At 45.1% G+C, this 21,547-nt stretch overlaps 1 protein-coding gene across 1 annotated transcript in view; it reads left to right on the top strand.

Annotated features, from left to right (window-relative positions):
* The window catches only part of TNFRSF21 (TNF receptor superfamily member 21), a 71,074-nt gene that overhangs the window by 5,226 nt on the left and 44,301 nt on the right, over positions 1-21,547 (top strand). Inside the window, exons 2-3 of the mRNA XM_075923388.2 lie at positions 17,014-17,668; positions 19,434-19,937. Of these exons, the coding sequence (XP_075779503.1) occupies positions 17,014-17,668; positions 19,434-19,937 (1,159 nt within the window). The remainder of the gene's footprint in view (positions 1-17,013; positions 17,669-19,433; positions 19,938-21,547) is intronic.

Genomic DNA, 21,547 nt, shown 5'->3' with positions numbered 1-21,547 from the left:
GCTGCTCCCTGGACTATCCCCTCCCCCCTTTAATTTGTTAACCAGTTAGACAATTAAACAAGATATTACATCCTTATAAAGAAACAGGAGCTAGTGAAGAGAATTAAAATAGGAATGGCATTGCCGGAGCTGCGGTAAACATCCTGATATCCAACCTGAATTTCCCTCTTTCCCAGTGTCACCCAATTAGTCCCACGCAGCACTCCAAAATGTCTCTGCCGCCTTGATGTTTAAACCCTTAAAATACTTGAATTAGGGATATAAATAAGTAGTCTTCTATTAGGGATGTTAAATTTCAATTAATCAACTAATCGAGTAGTTGATGGAAATTCCATCGACTACTTGGATTAGTCGGGATGGGGGAATGCTTGCTATCCCGCTACGCCTTTGCCTCCCCTGCCTCCCGTGGAGACGGTGCTGGGGGGAAACAGCTTTTAAGCCAGCTCCCCCAGCACCAGCTCCTGTTTTCCCCCTCTTCTTCCCCCTCCCCGCCCCCCCCCCCCCCCCCCGCTCCTCCTCTCTGATAGAGGCAGCAAGGGGGAGGGGAAGCAACTAGTTGAGTGACTACTTGACTATCAGATAAGCTTATGCTTATCGGGTAGTCAAGTAATCACACCCCTATTGTCTATATGATTAACTGATAAGTTTAGGATTATCAGTTAATCTTGTTGACTGTTTGCCACCCTTCTTCCCCTGCCTCTGTATCTGAGGCAGTGGTGGGGGAAGCAGGAGCTGGTTGCCAGCTTAAAAGCCAGTTCCCCCGAGCACTGGCTCCACAGCCTCTGTCCGCAGAGGGTCTGAGCTCCCCACAGGCAGAAGCTGCTCTGCATCCCACAGCGCAGCCTGTGTCTGTGGTGAGCTTGGGCCTGTCACAGGCAGAGACTGCTTTGCGGAAGCAGCCCCTGTCTGCAGGGGATCCTGGCTCTCTGCAGACAGAAGCTGGAGCAGCCTCTGTCCATGGGGAGCTGGGACCCCCTGTGGACAGGGGCTGCTTGCCAGACCAGCCTCTGATTGTGGTAGGCCCAGGCTTGCCACACACAGACTGTTCTGTGGGAGGTGGAGCAGCCTTTGTCCATGGGGCGCTCAGATCCCCCACAGACAGGGGCTGCTGCCACTCTGCACTGTTTCCTCTGTATCTGGTCTGCACGGGGAGCTGGTTTTTAAACTGGCTTCCCTCGTGGACTGGATGTTAGATATTGGGTAATTGAATAGTTGAGTAACTGTTAAGAATTCATTCGGTTACTTCAGTATTCAGTTACATTTAGACATTGGGTAAGTCAGCTCTTTTTCACACTGGATGTAGAATGCAAATTTTCTTCACTGCTTCAGTGGACATATCGGGCATTAAGAACAGTGCTGGATCAACCACTTGAAATCCAATGTGCAAGACTCATCTAGTCAGCATAAATAAGGATGTTAAATTGCGGTTATCTGACTAATCGTGTAGTTGATGAAATTTGTATCGACTACACGATTAGTCGAGAAGGACCGCTCTGCGGAGCTGCAGCGGGGCTAACTTCAGGAGCTAGCCCTGAGCAGACCTGGTTTGTGCTGGCTTCGGGAGCCACCCATGCTGCAGCTCTGCGTTTTAAATGTAGGAAGAGCCGCTGGGTTCTTACTACATTTAAAATGCAGAGGTGCAGTGTCCCCAACCAGAGAGAGCTGTGTCGGTTCGGTCCCACCGCGTGATGAGTCCAGCAGCCCCTGGCCACGGCCAACCCTGTCCGCCATGAACAGAGGCTACTCTGGCACCAGCCTCTGCACAGGGCCAGCCCGGGCTGCTTGGTGGCAGCAGTCCTGTGCCACCACAAATAGAGGCTGCTTGGTGGCAGCAGCCATCACCTCTGGGGAGGGGCGGTCCAGCTCCGTGCTGGGACCCCCGCAAACAGGTTCTGCTCCCAGAGCAGCTTCTACCCATGGCAAACCTCAACCCGGAATTGGCTGAGGGTGCTTCGCAGCAGCCCTCCTATTCCCCCCTGCTGCCTCTCATAGAAGCAGCAGGGGAGGAGAGGCAGGCAGCATCCAGAGAAAGGGCTGCGGGGAGCCAGCTTTTAAGCCAGCTCCCCCTGGCACCTGTTTCCCGCCACCCTTGCTGCCTCTCAGAGACCGCAATGGGGGTGAGGAGGAGAAGCGAGTAGTCGATACTCCAGTCGACTACTCGCTAACATCCTTACGCACAAGATATAGTTTTTTAATTTTTTTCTCATGCAATCCATTCTTTGGTATTTGTCCGAGTAAAGGATTGGATTATGCTTCAAGTTTCAGTTCATTATTCCTGTGCTTCTGCAACTATGGTTTTTAGAAGTATTAAGCAACTTGATCAGTTGGCTAGAGACGATTTTTGACATTTCTAAGGAAAGTCATGGGAATGAGGAATCTGTTATCAACACTGACTTAATGTTTAACTAATGTACTTTTGTAGTTCCTGGCTGTCTCGTTGTCACACTTGAATCTTTCACAAGCTAGGTGATACATGGATTGTTCCCTTTGTGGGCTGAATACAGGTGGAGAACAAAATGGAATAACTTTTGAACACCCTGTACTTACACACTTCTAAACCATTACCTCAAGCTTTTGTGATTGGTGGCCTGCACTCTGTGTTCCAGAGTTAGCAGTTAGCAGGTACACATTTACCAACCCCTAGTTGACTATTAGCGTGGGCTATTCAGAGTTCTTGTATTCATGCTAGTTAGTCATGCACAGGTGAATGGGGGACTAGGAAGTGGCTGATACAGCTGGGTTTTCTGTGTGGCCAACTGGCATGAGTGTTCAAAAGGAAAAGGCACAAAATGAGATCAAACTAGCTACAGGCATAAAGGGAAACAAGAAGACCTTTTATAAATACATTAAAAGCAAGAGGAAGACCAAGGACAGGGTAGGCCCACTGCTTAGTGAGGAGGGAGAAGCAGTAACAGGGAACTTGGAAATGGCGGAGATGCTCAATGACTTCTTTGTTTTGGTCTTCACCGAGAAGTCTGGAGGTGTGCCTAACGTAGTGAATGCAAGCAGAGAGAGGGTAAGTTTAGAAGATAGGATACACAAAGAACAAGTTAAAAATCACTTAGGAAAGTTAGATGTCAGCAAGTCACCAGGTCCTGATGAAATGCATCCCAGGATACTCAAGGAGCTGATAGAGGAGGTATCTGAGCCTTTAGGTATGATCTTTGAAAAATCATGGAAGACAGGGGAGATTCCAGAAGACTGGAAAAGGGCAAATATTGTGCCCATCTATAAAAAGGGGAATAAGAACAACCCAGGAAACTACAGACCGGCCAGTTTAACGTCTGTCCCAGGGAAGATAATGGAGCAGGTAATTAAGGAAATCATATGCAAACACTTGGAAGGTAATAAAGTGATAGGGAATAGCCAGCATGGGTTTGTGAAGATCAAGTCATGCCAAACTAATCTGATAGCTTTCTTTGATAGGATAACGAGCCTTGTGGATAAGGGAGAAGCGGTGGATGTCATATACCTAGACTTTAGTAAGGCATTTGATACGGTCTCGCATGATATTCTTATTGATAAACTAGGCAAATATAACTTGGATAGGGCCACGATAAGGTGGGTGCATAATTGGCTGGATAACCGTAGTCAGAGAGTTGTTGTTAACAGTGCTAAATCCCGCTGGAAAGGGATAACAAGTGGAGTTCCGCAAGGGTCTGTTTTGGGACCCGTACTGTTCAATATCTTCATCAATGATGTAGATATTGGGATAGAGAGTACGGTTATTAAGTTTGCAGATGATACCAAACTGGGTGGGGTTGCAACTTCTTTGGAGGATAGGGACATAATTCAAAATGACCTTAGCAAGTTAGAGAAATGGTCAGAGGTAAACAGGATGAGGTTTAATAAAGAGAAATGCAAAGTGCTCCACTTAGGAAGGGACAATCAGTTCCATACATACAAGATGGGAAGCGACTGTCTAGGAAGGAGCATGGCGGAAAGGGATCTAGGGGTCATAGTGGACCACAAGTTGAATATGAGTCAACAGTGTGATGCTTTTGCAAAAAAAGCAAATATGATTCTAGGTTGTATCAACAGGTGTGTTGTAAACAAAACTCGTGAAGTCATTCTGCTGCTCTACTCTGCATAGTTAGGCCTCAGCTGGAGTACTGTGTCCAGTTCTGGGCGCCACATTTCAAGAAAGATGTGGAGAAATTGGAAAGGGTACAGAGAAGAGCGACAAGAATGATTCAAGGTTTAGAGAACATGACCTATGAAGCCAGGCTTCATGAACTGGGCTTGTTTAGTTTGGAAAAAAGAAGATTAAGGGGGGACATGATAGCGGTTTTCAAATATCTAAAAGGGTGTCACAAGGAGGAAGGAGAAAATTTGTTCCTCTTGGTTTCTGAGGACAGGACAAGGAGTAATGGGCTTAAAGTGCAGCAGGGGAGGTTTAGATTGGACATTAGGAAAAAATTCCTAACTGTCAGGGTGGTCAAATATTGGAATAAATTGCCAAGGGAGGTGGTGGAATCTCCCTCTCTGGAGATATTTAAGAACAGGTTAGATAGACATCTGTCAGGGATGGTGTAGACGGAGCTTGGTCCTGCCTTGAGGGCAGGGGGCTGGACTCGATGACCTCTCGAGGTCCCTTCCAGTCCTATTTATTCTATGATTCTAGGTATCAGAATCCCAGCAGCTATATGCTTTCTCTGTTAATACTTCCTAGCTTTATTTTAATTAATAGAACTGCTCCTCTGTTCCAGGTTCAATGCACACTAAATAAAATGACACATTTACATTCAAATGGAGCTCATGTTGATTAAAAAATGCTGTACCCAGGCTGCTTCTTTCTTCCTCCAGAAGCATAATTGTCTGTACAAAGGCTTCAGGTTGAAAATAACTGTCACTGAAGTATCCCATTTTGTGTGACAGTAGTGCAGAGATGTCAGTTGAAACCCTCTTTCTGCAGCATAAGGGATGTTCCTCACGCTAAAGATTAGTGCTTCTCTACGCTTAAAATATTGCAGTGACACTGCTGTAGCACTTTAGTGAAGATGCTACCTATGCTGCATTTTCCCCAAAAGAGTAAGCTAAGTTGCCTGCAGAACTCTGTTGACCTAGTGCTGTCTGCGCTGGGGGTTAGGTTAGTTTAACTGTGTTGCTTGGGGTGGGGGTGGATTTTTCACACCCTACCAACCTAACCTCCCAGTGTAAACCAGGCCTTAGATAAGGGGACAGGGGAGTAGTGGGGACTGGGCACGAGCCGGGAATCAGCTGATTCCCGAGTGGCACTCAGTCCCAGATGCTGCGACTCTGCTTTTAAAATGTATAAAGAGCTGGCAGTCTCTTAATACACTTGACATTCAGAAACGGAACAGGGAGACCTGGCACAAGCCAGGCCAGCTGATTGCAGGCTCACACTGGGTTGTCCCCCTTCCTTCCCCCCCCCCCCCCCCCCCCCCCCGGCTGTGCTTTAGCCCTTTAAATGTATTAAGAGCCCAATTTAAAGGGATGGTGTGCAGTGCAGGGCAAGGGGAGGGAACCTGCACAGGGTTCTTAATATGTTTAAAAATCCGAAGCTCTCAGCAGGGGAGACCCAGCGTGAGCCTGCCAGCTCTTAATACATTTAAAAGGCAGAGATGCAGTGGGTTTAGCTGCTGGGACTGTGCACGAACTCCGCTGCGGCTCCCCCGCTTATCGACTAGCTGATGGAGAATCATCGACAAGGCGATTAGTTGATTAAACTATATTTAACATCCCTAGCTCAGATCACTGCCCCAGGTCTGACACTCCACAGTTACCTCAACAGTGCATAACATCCTCCACTTCTGCCGGGGGAAATCCCAGATCAAAACATTTTGGAAGAGTTTGCTTCTCTGGGCATGGGACCGTGCCTGTGAGCCTGTTCTTGCTTGTAAGAGCTTACCCTAAGCTCCCTGCACAGACAGAGGAGTTAACAGGATAGCTAGCCCTCAGAGTCTTACACCAGCTGCATAGCTCAAGGCCAGCTGGTGTCTGTCTGAGGCTGTGTGCGCGTGCCAGGATCTGGGAAGTTGATGCCTCTCTCATTGTTCTCCTAATATGAACAGGACCTGGCCTTTCTGGGGGTGTCCCATTCCCTGCTTGCCTCTTGTGAGCCAGATTGTGTGGGGGCAAGGGTGTATGTTTCGGGGGGGGTTGACCCCCCCCATTTCCTATATCCCTCTTAACTTGATCTGGGGTCCTTGCTCCCCAAGTGGTGTCCAAGCCTGTTACCTGCTCTGTGTGTCTGCCATGACCTGTGGGACCAGACCCATCTGTGAAGCCTGAGTCCCTTCCCTGGCCAGGTTGGGGGTGGGACTTGCTTTTGTGAGTCTGAGCCCCTCAGTATGAACTAGGATCTGGAAATGTCAAACTCCCCTGTGTGGGAAGCTTACAGCAGGCAGGTTTGACACGTGCAGGGAGAACATCAAGAACGCACTGCTGTTTTGGGGTGAGGAGCAGATTATACTGCACATGTACCAGAAGCCCTCTGGCAGCAGGGACAGGGGAAGGGAACTAATGTGAATGGAGCCGTTAACATGCCTTGGGGCTGTTTCAAGCTGTGTTCATTGTTTTAGCTGAGAACATTTAATTGAGATAAATGGGCCACTTAACACCTTCTGAGCCTGCAGCTTTGAAGGCTGAAACCCACCTTGAGTAAAAACCTGAGAAGGAGCTGGAACCTTTTGGGGAAAAACCTGCTCCCTCTGAGAAATGTATTCTGAATGCAGCAGAAGGTGCATTGGAGAAGGTGTGGGCTGGATGAGCCTGGGGTATGGATTTGCATGTATTTACATATATGTTTGCATGTATATGCAGCCACACTGAAGTTGTGGCCCTCGACATGTGCTGTGAGTGTCATTGTGGCCCCTGGGGCTTCCACGGTTGAGGAGCCCTTGCTTAATGGGATAGGAAAGGGAGGGAGAATTGGAAATGTTGCTCAGGTGTGCACCTGCGCGGCCGCATACAACACATGTTCCGCCTACCCACCTCCTTTGCAGAGCTGCGCAGCAGCACTTGCCTGCCAACTGGGAGTGAGTGGCGCAGCAGGGGGCTGCTCCAGGCTGGGACTGGCTGAGGCGGTGTGGTGTGGGGGCTGCTCCAGTGCTGGTTGGGGCCACGTGGCAGAGGGACCGGGGCCTACTCGGGGGAGCAGTGTGGCGGTGCTGTGTTCCAGTGTTCAGGGCTGCAAAGTGGCTTCCCAACTGCTCCCTGGGCTGGCTGCATAGCAGCCACCCAAAGCTGGAGTGGGGCTGAGGTATGTCTGTTCCTAGGGCTGGGGCCTCCTGTACCTCTCTTCCCCCCCCCCCCCTTCAGAGTCCCTTACCCCCCAACCCTCTGTCTCTCCCCACTTGTCACTGCCCTACCCCCAGCACCTCACTCGCTGCAAAGCCTGGGCGCTAGCAGCAACTTCCCTCTGCCAGGTGGGGACTCTCAGCCAACCCCATTAGGAGCAGCCTGGGGCAGTTCCTGCCATGCACGCAGCCTGCCCCGGGAGCAGTGCTCCTTGGAGAGGGGGCACATCTCACCTTCTCCCCACAATGTGGAAGTGCGCTACCTGGGAGAGTCTCTTGGGGAGTGTCAAGGCTTCTTCCCCACTCTGGCATGGTAAATGCAGAAGTGGGGGCCTGCAGAAGTACCCCAAAACCTTGTCTTTCCAGACTTTGGTATAAAACTTCCCCATAATCTTAACCTAGATTTTGGGGATAAAATCCGCTACCATCACCCAAGTAATAAGAAAATCGGGGGAGAGATCACTTGGGAAATCTCACCCCTAAAGTAAAAACCAGGACACACAAATTAACCAATACCAGGTTAATAAAAGAAAAGAACTTTTATTATCACCACAGCATTCCTGTTGCTGCAAGCATAATGACTAGATGGAAAAAGTCACAAATTAATATACTCATGGGGGAAACCCCACCATGGGCTAAGACTTAATTACAAAGGAGGGCAAAACCCATTTTAAAAAATGCACAGACATCAGATCCTATTTCCCAAACCATAAAATGATGATAAAACTTAACGGATTTATCTAAACATTACCCTACTTACAGATAGTGAAGAGTCTATTCTTGGAGGGAGACAGAATCCTCAGTAGCTAGAGTGAAACTGACCAGGGACAAAGGAAGGAAAAACCAAAAATTCCTTTGTCCCAGTTTGAAATTCCTATTGGCCAACTCTACCTGGCTTAGGTAAGGGACATAGTTAACCCCTTAATCCCCAGGCTGCTGGCTAACTCTCATGATCATGACCAGGAGCAGCGGCACTGGTGAGTGCCACAGTGGCATACATCCGAACAAGTGCACATGGCCTCATTGTTGGCGCACAAGACAAAACTCGCTCTGCCCGTGGATGGAAAATCTTAGAGGGAACACTGGCTGTTGGCATTATTCATATTTTAAATTAATACTGATAAGGGAAACCACCAAATACTAATTGAACCATAAATTCCTTTGTTAAAGCGAAAAGTCAAATACTTATCCTATGGAGAGGTGGAAAAGGGGCGTGGGTAGAAACACCAGTCTCTTCTCACAGACTTACGGTTACTGTAACAACCATGTATGTTGTGGCCAAAAAGCATCTCACCCTCAGAAGCTGGTTCAATAAAATATATTCCCTCAATTACCTTGTCTCTAACCACCATATAATAAAATGGTTTGGGGACATTTAGAAGGCAAAGGTGCAGTGGTGGACTGGGTGCAAGCCGGGAATCAGCTGTCCTGGCTCGCGCCTGATCCTAGATGCTGCGCCTCTACTTTAAAAGTATAGGTGCAGTGACTGGTCTGCAAGACTTTATCTGTTAACACTGCGTTTTCCCTGTGTAGGCATGATTTTGGATGAAATGTGGTATTTGTTCTGGGCTTATTCTGTCAAACCTCCGACATTTCCAGTGGCTGAAGTGGGATGGGTCTTGCCATGAAGATGGGAGAAGAGGTTGTGCAGAGAGAGACCCCATCCTGTGGTTGGGGGGTGACTGGACTGCTCCACAGGGGGTGCCATCTGGTCCCGGCTCATAGGACGTTATCACAACTCGAGAGTGGCGTGACTGGGCCAAATCTCAGTGCAGCTGTGACCGTCTGTGTCTGTCTGTCTGGAGCCAGATGGCAATGCCTGAAGTGGGGCAGGGGGCTGAGCCCAGACTGTTGCATGGAGCAAGATCCACTAGAACCAGGAATGAGGGATTTGGGGATGCGGATGCAGGAGAGGGGTCAAAGCTGGACAGTCCCAGGACTGAGGTATTTTCTGTGCTTGCCTCGTCTTTACTGCGGTATGACAATTTTACAGCCTCACTTCATTCAGCCTTAACTCTGAAATGTTTGGCTTACAGGCTTTGCTGCTTTAACATGTCTAATTAGTAAAAGAAATGTAAGTTACTGAAGACTGAAAAGAGTATGGGCTAAAAGATCACAATACACTCCTGTTTTAAAAAAAAAAAAAATCAAATCAACGTGAGCATATTCCTTGATACCCTATAGCAGTGGTCCCCAATGTGGTGCCCATGGGTGCCATGGCGCCCGCCAGAGCATTTATGTGCGCTCTCCGCATGATCTGGGCTGCCCTGCCTCCCCAGCACGCGGCACATGCACGGCCCCTGCCTGCCTCGGGCGCGCAGCGCATGGGCGGCGCCGGGTGCACGGCGCATGGGCAGCCCCAAAAGGTTGGGGACCACTGCCCTATAGCCTGTATTTAGCACCTGTGTAGTCTGAAAACAACCAGAGAGATTCACTTCAAGTTGACTCAAACTTTTTCCCTTTTTTAGCTGTCAGCAAATGGTGATGGCTTATAGTATCTTAAAGCAACACTGTTGGACTACATGACCCTTGCAGTCCCTTCTAAGTCTATAATTCAGACTTGCTGGAAATTGATTTAAAAAAACGTGTTTTGAGAATCTATTTTTTTTAATGGGGGGGGGGGGGTTCCTTCTCTCTTGTTTCTAAGGTACTCCCAACAAGGGAGAAGGTCACTATACAGCAGGGAAAGAGTGAAACTTAATTGTATGCAAATGAGCTGTCATAGGCACAAAGTAAAGCCAAAGAGATTTGCTGATGCTACTGTAGGAGGCATAGCATCATCAGATAAATATTGACCGACTTCTGCCTTCAAAGGGGACACCAGAGATTTTATAAACCTGCTGCCCTAAGACAGAGTTGAAAGTCTGGTAAATCTGAAGTTTCCTAACACTGCGAGGGGAAAAAAATGATAAGCATTTTTTTTAACTATCTTGCTTGGAATGCAGTTGTTTTTGTTGCCTTTCCTCACATGGATACTTCTTCAAGACTTAGTTTTGGGGACACCCCTCCTCTCCATTGTTTGAAGTGGCACTTAAATTTTGGGAGAGGAGATCTGTCACACTGCCTGGTATGGAACACAACTAAGAGTGCCTATCTCAGGTCAGACTGCCAAAATATAGGGCACATATTCCCAAATTAGTGGTATATCATTAGATTTCACCACCGCAGCAAGTGTGTGCTTTGAAAATACTGGACTGGTTATTATGAGGCCACAGACCGTCTCCGGGCCGGTAGTTGCTCATGCATTACCCAGACAAACTAGATTTCTGTGATGAATGATTATTGAAACCAGAATCACATAGAACCAGATGCACTCTCCAGATCAAAATATGCATCAGATCTTACCCCAAAACCATGCCAGTAGCCAGTCCTCTATTAACTACAAACTAAAAGTTAACACCAAAGAGACAGTTAAGGGGCTGAAATGATATTATCCTGAACTGCAAACTCGGAAATCAATATATAATTGTTAAATCTGCCAGTTTGTAATAGGTCTCTCTGGTTCATCCAAAAGACTGGTGTCCAAATGTCAGCTTAGATGTAGAATCTGCTAGTCTTTCCGTTAATCTTTCAGGGCATCCCAAGTAATGAATTGGGGAGCTCCATCCAGTGGCTCAAACTTCCCCTGTTAAAGTTCAGCAGATTGAGATGGCAGGTTCAAGCAGGAGGTTTTTCTTTTATAGCTGAAACCAGCTGCCAAGTGTTCTGAGCGCATGTGTCAGAAGACTCCTCATTGTGGAGCCCACAAGGACCCACTCTTTGAAGTTATCATTTCTATTTGCTGTGCATGTAAAAATAATTCAGTTGTGCTCCTTTACAAAAAGCAATTGCTGGTCATTCAGCATAACGTGCAACTGTAATCAAGACCATTCACTTGTGTGTGGGCATCAAAGAGATGGTAAAAGGGGCTAATAAACTAGGTCCGTTCCTGTTAATAAAAGATCAATGACGGCAGTGTGTGTGTCTATATCCTGTAACTCTAATTAACCTTAAGATCAAAGATGTGTATATTCTGCACGAATCTCATGAATATTATCTATAGTGTCTTCAGCTTCTCTTTCCCTAGTGTATCTGAACTTGCCTCGAAGGGTCACAAAATCCTGATTTTTTTTTTTTTTTTTAAACCTGCTCTGGTTTGTTGTTCAGCCTAGGAATGTGAAGGACTAGTCGATTATCCGATAAGCAAATGCATAGATTGGGAAACGCAAATTGCAGTTTATTTCAAGTTAATTTTGAAATAGAGAGCTATTCTGAAATGTCCTTTAATCCTCATGGAACGAGGTTTACAGGGATGTCAGAATAGCACGCTTCTTATTTCAAAATAACGGGCAAGCTGTCAGGATGTGGAAAATGGTATTTTGGGATACCGGAAGTATTCTGAAATAGCACCGCTGTCTAGAGGCACCCTGAGAGTTCACCTAATCCCATTAACATCCAACCCAATCATAGAAGGTGTGAATTGAGGATGTTGAGTATCAGGTAATTGATTATTCGATTAGTCGATAGGGCGCCTCTGCCTTTGAAGTGTAGCAACAGCCCTAGGATCCAAGAGGGTTAAGGGACATTTCGGAGTAGCTCTCTATTTCAAAATTAACTTGAAATAAACTCTGCAATTTGTGTAGCTCAAATTGCATAGCTTATTTCGAGCTAAGGGGTACAGTATAAATGCATCAACAAAGACTAACAGTGCTACCCATCTGAGGCTGCTGATATGATATCGTTCCTATATAGTTGAACTACAAGCTGTTCCAAAATGACTCTGAGCCAAATTCTATCCTGTTGTCCCAATGTAACTCCTACTGGAAATCACCAGTGTCAATTCATTTGGATTTAATTATGGGAGTGCGTTCCAGACCATTACCACAGTGAGGAGAAGAGTAAAAATGTTAAAGGATCCAAATGGCTTAGGAAACAGAAGTTGTCTCTGTGTATGTAACTGTGCAGTTGATTGTGAAGGGTTGTGTGAAATATATTTTAAGTAGGATTGTATATCATTTTTAGAAGCTTAGTAAGTTACTTGTATGGTCATGAAATACGGAAGAGTGAGCCAGCAGTGGCCTGCAGCAGCCTCATGTTATAAAACAGGTGTGGATGTCAAATCCCTATAAACTGTAAATCCCAGAACTCAGTGTCCTACCTTGATCTGAGCAGCCTTCTCCAATCCACTCCTTCCCCACATGTTATCGGGGCAGCACGTGTATTCTGCTATGGTTCAATGAGAATTGTTTCCCTGGAATCCTGGCAGGTTGTTAACATGACTCTGAAGTTGGGCTAAGTCCGGGAAACTCTAGCATGGAAAATACTAAGTTTTTTTTTTCTATTTTAAAAACCCCTCTTTTCAGTCCACTCAGTCTGCTTTGCTGAGTTGCCTTTCAATATCTTTAATAAACCAATATTTTGAAACACCTCTCCTTTCTATTCCTACCATTCCTACCAGAGAGTTTAAAGGACATAATTACCTCCATCATGCCCTCAGTGCCCCTCTTGTTTTATGTGGTTCCTGAGGGGAACCACCTAATCTGCATACTCAGGACTTGCCAAGCGGTGGTGAGCCCTGCTCGCCAGCCGCGCGGTTCTGCGCATGCGCAGATTGCTCCGTGCCGGCTCTTCCGGGTTGTAAACTACTCGCCACGGGTGAGTAGATTACATTATTTGTCGAACCCTGTGCATACTATACAACAAACAGAAGAAAATCAAGGAGGCGCTCTCAATACTAGAGACTCCCCTAAAAACCCAAGGTTCCACATACGCTTCCTCTTGGGTAGACTTTACTAAAACCCAACAAGCCACCTACAAGGATTATTTCACCGTTCATCAGAAGAAAAAGGACAATAAACTCTCCAAACTCCTACACGCCTCAGGATCTTTAATTCCCGGTACTTTCAACTGACCTAGCAACACTGTCAACCTTTCCAGCCACATTTTTAGCCCGGCAGAGGAATCGGTCCTGTCTCCAGGACTCTCCTTCTGCCGCTCTACTCCCATTAATGTGATTCTGTTCTGTGGAGATCTGGAAGTCTATTTTTTTTTGCCGCTTCCACCTTTAGTTCATATTCGTGTATCTTCACCCATCTCAAGAAATTCACTGAACCCCTCTCTATCTGCTGCCTCCCCATATTCTGCCCCCTCATGCTGGGCAGCAGAGTTCTGAGTGCTGTAGAAAAGCCCTTGGAAGCATTTGCAGCTGGGACCTATGCTTTTTTGATCCCTCTCTTAAAAGGGACAGTATTATTTTGTGTGTGTCTGAAATCTTTACCCTATTCCCTCTCTTCTCTGGGTAATACTCCAGCCCATCTGCTTCTCTGGGGAACAAGTCAGTGACTGTCTGGTACCACTTGCCTGGCCCTAATCTCTTCCCTAGATGAGCTAGATTGTAAAACCCAGTAAATAAATACAGAATCAGAAAGCTAAGCAGACGTTTTCCCTCCAAGGGGAAGAGGGTCAGCAAATCAAAGGCAGATCAATATTGGTTGGACCAGTTGAGCTGTAAGGAGAAGGTATTCCTTCCCCAACAGATAAAACCCCTTGCAGGCTGTGTTTATGGTCTCCATAGTGTCGACATACCCCGAGGGCTTATTTTCTCTAGAGGCAATACAGCGGGGCTACAGCACTGCAGCTGTGCCAATGTCATGTTGTAGCATAGGCACTTGTACAGCCTTGGGAGGGGTTTTCTGTCATGGTAGTTAATCCATCCCCTTGAAAGGCAGTAGCTAGATTGATAGAGGAATTCTTCCATTGACTTAGTGGTATTTGTAACTTGGTTTAGGTCAGAATGGTTTCGGGTGTGAGTTTTTCACACTCATGAGTTACTTAGCTAAGTCAGGCTAAGTGTTGTGTGAGGGCCAGATCCAAGTGTGATGTTTCCCTTTCTGTAGCAAGACACTTACTTTTCATTTCTGTACCAAGGAGGAGGGGAGACACTTTTTTTTTTTTTTAATGTAACCTTTGTTTACTGTCAGAACAGTAATTTGATGCACAGTAATTGGCAGGTCAGCTCATCAACTTCTGTACACAAGTAATTACTTCTTTATAAAATATTATGTGTTTTGTTCAAATCCTTGGCCATAAATTATTTACCCGGGGAAATGTAAGTGTGCTAGGCTGAGCATATTTTTCCAGGAAGCTGGAGACTGCACCAAAAATGATGCAGTGTAATTTGCTGTTACTCTGATATCATTTTTGCAGAGTCATGTTTGTTGAGTTTTAAATGTATTCTCCTTGGCTGATTTCCCAGAATAGGTAGCAAAGCAAGAACAAGTAACCATATAGTGCAGCAAAGTGATGTATGAACTCAGATGGCAGATTAAAATACATGGGCTTTATTAGTCTCCATCCCAGTATTCCTTTCGGCATTTAATTTAAATCTCTCATCAGTGTAATAACTGAACTTCCAAACTCGATTTCTAAAGGAGTGGCTTTCAGCCTGCGGTCTGCAGACCCCTGAAAGTCTGTACTCTATTTCTAAGGTTTCCGGGGGGGGGGGGCATGCTTCCATTTGAAAATGTTTAGGATCAATAGATTGAGAGGTTGAAATCCACTCTTCTAAAGGAATTTTTATTTTGATTTATTTATGAAACATTTCTGTTGTAACTATATGAATATTGTCTTCAAGAACTCTGCTTATATCACGTTACTATGCATTGGGGGATGGTGTTGCATCAGCCGTCCCCACTGATACTCTTCGTGTTGTAATTTGGCTTTTTTTTAATTCCATTGGCACTGGTATTCCCTGTAAGCTGTGTACTTGTGCTATTAATCAACTAATTGAATAGTTGGGTGGAATTTCCATCAACTATTTGATTAATCAATAAGGACGCTTCCACTTTGAAATGTAGTAAGAGCCTGCCCGGCTGTTGCTACATTTCAAAAGTTGAAGTGCTGCTCACCATTCTGCCTTTGAAATGTACAAGAGCCCCAGCAGTGACTCTTGTGCATTTCAAAGGTGGAACGCCGCCTGCACCTTTGTTCCGTCCCACGGAGCTGGAGCTGGGTGAAACCGGCTTTTAAGCCGGCTTCCCCCCAGAACCTCCACCTCTTCCCCCTCCCTTGCTACCTACCTCTTTCTGATAGAAGCAGCAGTGGTGGGGGGCGGGGAGCAACTGGTCAACTACTGTGTCGGCTGTCCAATAAGCTTTTGCACATTGGGTAGTTGATTAGTCGCTTATATCCCTAGCTTATGCATCTGCTCAGGAGAAATTCAAATCCTGCTCAGCTGATTAGCAGAACATCCACAGCTAGGTTTTGGGTTGCTGTTGGTGGTGCACATTTGCACATGCCTTGGTGTACATAACGTTTATTCCATACATGGTTGGAAAAGACGAGAGGGAACATTGGTGTATCTTATGCGAAATCTAGAGGAGATTTGATATACTTGTTTGCACTTGAAGACTGAAAGCTGGGGTACCAAATGGTGGCGGTGGGTAGAGCAGGAAATCCTGGACACACAGAGAAAGTAAGTGTGAATCACTCTTCAATAATCTCTGTATAGCCAGAATCAAATCCGAGTTTGCTTGCATGGCATTCCAGTGCCTTAAAATCTTTGTCAGCTCAGAGACCTGGGATGGGGAATTGAACCCATGACCCTAATGCAGTAGAACTGGATTACAGCAAGACAAAGGGCATGATTAACAATATAAACCATCACATTTTTCATCCCTTCTTAAACAAAAAAAAATTCATGTTAATGCATTTAGAACAGTCGGAAAGATATCTTAGTGAAATGCCTTTAATATAGTAGATTATGGGGCTAAAACATGAATATAGCAGTATATGTAAACAAAACCCTATTATCTAGCATGCGTCATATTCCATAGCATGAAAAGTGTAATACCATAATCCAATTATAAAACACTTCCGTGTGGAGTTCTGTCTGTCTTGCATATGAATTAATGTAAATCTCAGGCCCAATTGTTGATCGGTTTGCAAAACTTCTCCATCCCCGTGCTTGGCACAATATCCTCGCATAGAGCAGGGGTACAGTGCATGCTGACAGAAGAGTTTGTCTGTCCCCAAAGTGTGCTGTGTTGATGGAATCTCTCTTCTGTCGTGCTGTGTCTGCACTGGGCGTTACGGTAGCATAGCTGTGTGGATGAGGGTTGGGAGGGTGCTGGGGTTTTTGCACATTCCTGACTGCCATGGCTGTCAGCCCAACTCAATGTAGCGCAAGCCTTAGTTGAAACTCTTACCTTTTAAAATGTAAAACTAATGTGGATTCCTCTGTCTTGAGCATTAATAGCTTGCAGGTCATCTAGTCTTATTTAGGTTGTAATCCCTTCAAGGACAGGAAAGTAGTACACTGCTGTTCAGATAGACTAAATATAAGATATTATGAGCACATTCACCTCAGAATTTGAAGCCCATTCCTTGTTGCATCCAGTTACTAGCTAAATCCTGAAGCAAAATGCAGGACAATGTAGCACTTTAAAGACTAACAAAATGGTTTATTAGATGATGAGCTTTCGTGGGCCAGACCCACTTCCTCAGATCCTGTACATCTTCAGAATCCATTCTCTCCTCTGCACCCCTTCTGTTAAACTACTAGTCAAGCTGGCTACTTCTCCTCTAAATGCTAGAATTTTATCCTGGCCTCCCAATTCTCTGGTCTGCCCTCAATTGCTAGGGACAGCTGGGCTCATCTCAGTACTGTACAGGGAATGGGATGTTACCTTGGATGACTGTCCATTGTTAACCAAATACATGTTGGTGATGGGATGGGTCTGAGGTTAATATCTTGCATTTTGCTCTCTTTCAGGTGCTTGTGTTTCTTGGCACTACTGGTGCTCAGTCAAAGCTGACTCCTGAACAGAATGCCATAAGCCTCTCCTCTGGCAAATATCACCACATTGACCGTGCCACTAACAAAGAGCTGACCTGTGACAAATGTCCAGCAGGAACCTATGTGTCTAAGCACTGTACAAAAACAACCTTAAGAGAGTGTAGCCCTTGTGCAGAGGAGACCTTTACGAAGCATGAGAATGGTATAGAGAGATGCCACATCTGTCGGAAACCTTGCGAGCTGCCAATGGTGGAGAAAACACCCTGTACTGCCTTGACTGACCGCGAGTGCACTTGCCCGTCCAGTACATTTCAGTTGAATGACACCTGCGTCCCTTATTCAGTCTGCTCAGTTGGCTGGGGTGTGCGGAAAAAAGGAACGGAGACTGAAGATGTTAGATGTAAACCTTGCCCTCGTGGTACCTTTTCTGATGTGCCTTCCAGTGTGATGAGATGTAGAACGTTCACTAACTGCTCGAGGAAGAATATGGTGGTGATAAAGCCAGGAACAAAGGCAAGCGACAACATCTGTGGGTTTCCATCATCCCTTCCTAATGCAGTTATGTCTTCAGTGAGCCCAGAAGAGGAGGATGTAAACTATGAAGTTCCATCTACCACTTACGTTCCTGAAGGTAGATTTCCACCCTCCCCTCCTCCCCAAAGAGAGTTGTTGTTTAAGCCTGTCTTGTTGATGCAGTAAAGTGGGGATTCAGATGCAGAACTCTAGGCTCTTGGATGCTGTTAAAGGGGCTCTTGCACCATTGACAGGCTCAAACTGCGCTGCTGCTCTGTAAGGCAAACACAGTTTGGAAACCCATTTAAGAAGGGAGTTTACTCCCCTGTGTACTACACCATCAAGCTAGGACACGGAGGATCTTGTTCCAATAGTGGTTTCTGCAGGAGAGCTGGAAGCGTGAAACTAACTCCCTAGAACTCCAGTCTTACCTCCAGTAGTGTGTTTTTTTTTTTTTTTTTTTTTTTTTTAAATATATCATTGTGGCCTATCTTAAATCGAGTTTTGTGTTTTTCTCTTAAGTCTGGAGTGAAACATCCTTGTATTAAATCTCTTTAATTTTTATAGTTAAGGTTTCCGTAAGCCATTGCGGGTGGGGAAAATTTCCATTGGATCTCAAACTCTGTTTTCTTTAACACGATCAGAAATACAGAAAGCTTCCAATCGCTATCAGCTCCCGTTTTGACTATGTAAAGCGCCTGAAAATAATTCCTTAGTGAGTTAGAGTAAAGCTAAGCATTGTACAAAAATACTACACTTAGCTGAGACTTCTCACTGAAATATATTTTGGGGTGTTCAATTTGAGATACCTTAAAGGGACCTGATCTATAGAGAATGGGTGTTCATTGCTGCCTGTAAATTATGTCGTATTAACGGGTCTCAAATTAGGCATTCTCACATTGTGGCACACCACATTTCTAGTTACTCAAACCTTGTCTGTTACGTTTACATTTTCTCTCCAGCTGATTCCTTAGCTATTACTATATATAATAGTCTTAATTTGTAGCTCTCTAATGTGGACAAGTTTCATATCCAATTGACAAACTGAGGCACAGATTAAATGGCTACAAAAAGTTACAACCTGGCAGGGCTGGAATAGAAACACTCTCAGGACTACTAGCCTAGCCTTGTGAGTACTTTACTAGGCTACAGTCCCTGCTATGCTAGTCTGTGCTATTCTTTTGCAAGGCTTTTAATTCATAAGATTGACTAAAAATTCAGGACAGTCACTAATACATAAATCTATTCATGAGTGGTGAAAATAAACTTTCAAGGAACACATTTAACTTAAGTCATACTTTGTGGCCAAAGGACCTCAAGCCTCTCCTAAGAACAACTAGGCTCCTGAACTGGATAATTTTCCAGCAGCTACTTACGTTGGTTTTGCTTTCTGTATTTCTCTTACCAAAATCTGTTAAGCTAGTTTCAGTTTGTGACTTCTGCAATATTTTGGTTACAAACAGCACGGGAGAGTGCTTTTAGTGGTTTGACAGCTTTCCTGTTGACCCGAAGCTCTGTAAAGAATGTGTGCTTCAGTTTTTAAAAAAATCTAAAACTTGGGGTTGAATATAAGGTGACAACATCCCTCTAATCACCCAGCAGTCTTTGCTGAGGAGTTTTCACAAATCCAATGTCTAACACACACTAAGCCAGAGTAATTAGAGATAAGTTGAGCAAGCTAGTGTGTAAGAAATAACATAAGTTTGCATCTTATGTCGTTAAAACTGAACCTCACTATCCTACACAAGTATATAGCCCTCGAAGTGTGGACCTTGAAAGGAAGCACAAGATGACTATGCCAATTTTGGTGTCCTTGTGTGGCTTAAGATTTTTTAAAAATAAACAGAACCTTCATGGACCTCAAGTTTCTCTGTTGTTCACAGGTGTCAACTCTTCAGTTTCCAGCTTTGCTGCCTCTCCTAGACCAAATGTGTACAATGGCACGATAGAACCAACAGACTTTTACAATGAAACCTCAGAGAATGGGACAGATAATTTCAATATGACCATCTCAAACTCCAGGGCTACACATCACCAGCAAAATCATTATCACAAACACAGCCCGTCAGTTCTGAAACAACAACCAGCATTGGAGATGACAAGCGGTGAAAAGTCGAGCATTCCCTACATGCCCCCCAAGAGAGGCCTGCCGCGCCAGAACGCTCACAAGCATTTTGATATCAATGAGCACTTACCATGGATGATTGTCTTGTTTCTGCTGCTAGTTCTCGTGGTGATAGTTGTGTGCAGTGTTCGTAAAAGCTCACGGACACTGAAGAAAGGTCCTCGGCAAGATCCCAGTGCTATTGTGGAGAAGGCTGGTCTGAAAAAATCCGTTACTCCGACTCAGAACAGAGAGAAGTGGATCTACTACTGCAATGGGCATGGTGAGTTATAGCCGCTGAGAAACTAGCTGCGGGGGGAATGCAACAGGTATTCAAGGAGTAATGTGCCTTGCTTTTTCTGTTAATCACATGCAGAACACCTCCAGGCCTCTTCTGCATTAAAAATATATCTGGGTCTTTATTGGTTGCAGATGGCATTGATCTACAGACATGTTTAGTGAGTGAGAAGTAAGCTTCTGCTTTGCTCTGTCCATCATGGCAAGACAAATCTTCAACATATGTTCCAGATTCTCACTAAATATTCTTCCTTAGGCTACACAATTCCCTCCAGCTTCTTCCCCTTGTTGTTTGTTTCCCTTCCATCCTACACTCACGTGGCAATAGGAGCATGAAAGATTTTGCTGCTTGTTTTGATTTATCACCTCCCCTTTCTCTGTATATGGACGTGATAGTATAAACAGTTAGCCGATGAGCCTGCCTAGCTCTGAAGCCAGAACCATGGGCAACAGTGCAGAAGTGAGGGTAGCAGTACTGTATTCCCCGCCCCTTTACGAAAACCATGCAGCCTCCTCCCCCCTCATGACTTCTTCTTGGATCAGGGCCCCTACCGTAGCAACACCAAGAAATTTGAAATTTCAATAGCTGAATTCATTACATTTACGACTTTTTAAAATGTTATGACTGAGAAATTGACCAAAGTGGACTGTGAATTTGGTAGGGCCCTAATATTGACTGGGCCAGTTATCCCATATTGACTGGGAACATGTCATCTCAGGCCAAGATGCCATACTACAATTGCTAGATACCACTAGTAACTGCTTTTTGGAGCAATTATTCCTGGAACTCACAGGGACAGATACATTCTTGATTTGGTCCTCAGTGGTGCATAGGATCTAGTCTGAGAAGTGCATATAGCAGAACCACCAAGTCCTTGTGACCCTAGTGTAATTAAATTTTAACATCGTTGTAGGGCAAAAAATGCCAAACGCACCACAGTAACCTTTTACTTCAGAAAAGGGGAATTACCCAAAACTGAGAGAGCTAGTTAAACAGAAAATTGAAAAGACCAATTACAAAACTGAACTGTCTGCAAGCTGCATGGAAACTATTTTGAAAACACCATAATAAACATTCAAACTAAATACATACCCAAAATGATGATAATCAAAAGCAGCAAGGGGACCAAAACAGCAGGGTAAAAGAGGTGGCTAGAGGCAAAAAGGCATCTTTTAACACTTTGAATTCTGAACCTAGTAAGGAAAATAGGAGGGAGTGTAAACTCTGGAAAGTCACGTGTACAGCTATAATTAGGCAGGCCAAAAAAGAAGCCAAAGGGCAATTCGCAAAAGATATTTCTGCTGTTAATTTTTGTATGTACAGCAGAAGCAAGAAGACTGCCAAGCACTCACTTGGACAATCAAGGTGCTGAAAGAGCACTGGAAGAAAATAAGGCCTTTACAGAAAAGCAAAATGAATTCTTTGCATCAGTCTTCATTGTAGAGGATGGCCAGTCTTCTTAGGTGACAGATATGAGGAATTGTTCCAGACTGAGGTGTCAAGAGAGGACAGGAGATAATTAATAATAAATTGAACAATAACAAAGTCACCAGGAATATTCACCCAAGCTTTCTGAAGGAATTCAGATATGGATT

Source organism: Pelodiscus sinensis, chromosome 3 (assembly GCF_052426305.1).
Source record: "Pelodiscus sinensis isolate ZL-2025 chromosome 3, ASM5242630v1, whole genome shotgun sequence".
In the NCBI taxonomy this organism is placed as follows: Eukaryota; Metazoa; Chordata; order Testudines; family Trionychidae; genus Pelodiscus; species Pelodiscus sinensis.
This window is presented reverse-complemented; position numbering and strand designations above follow the sequence as displayed.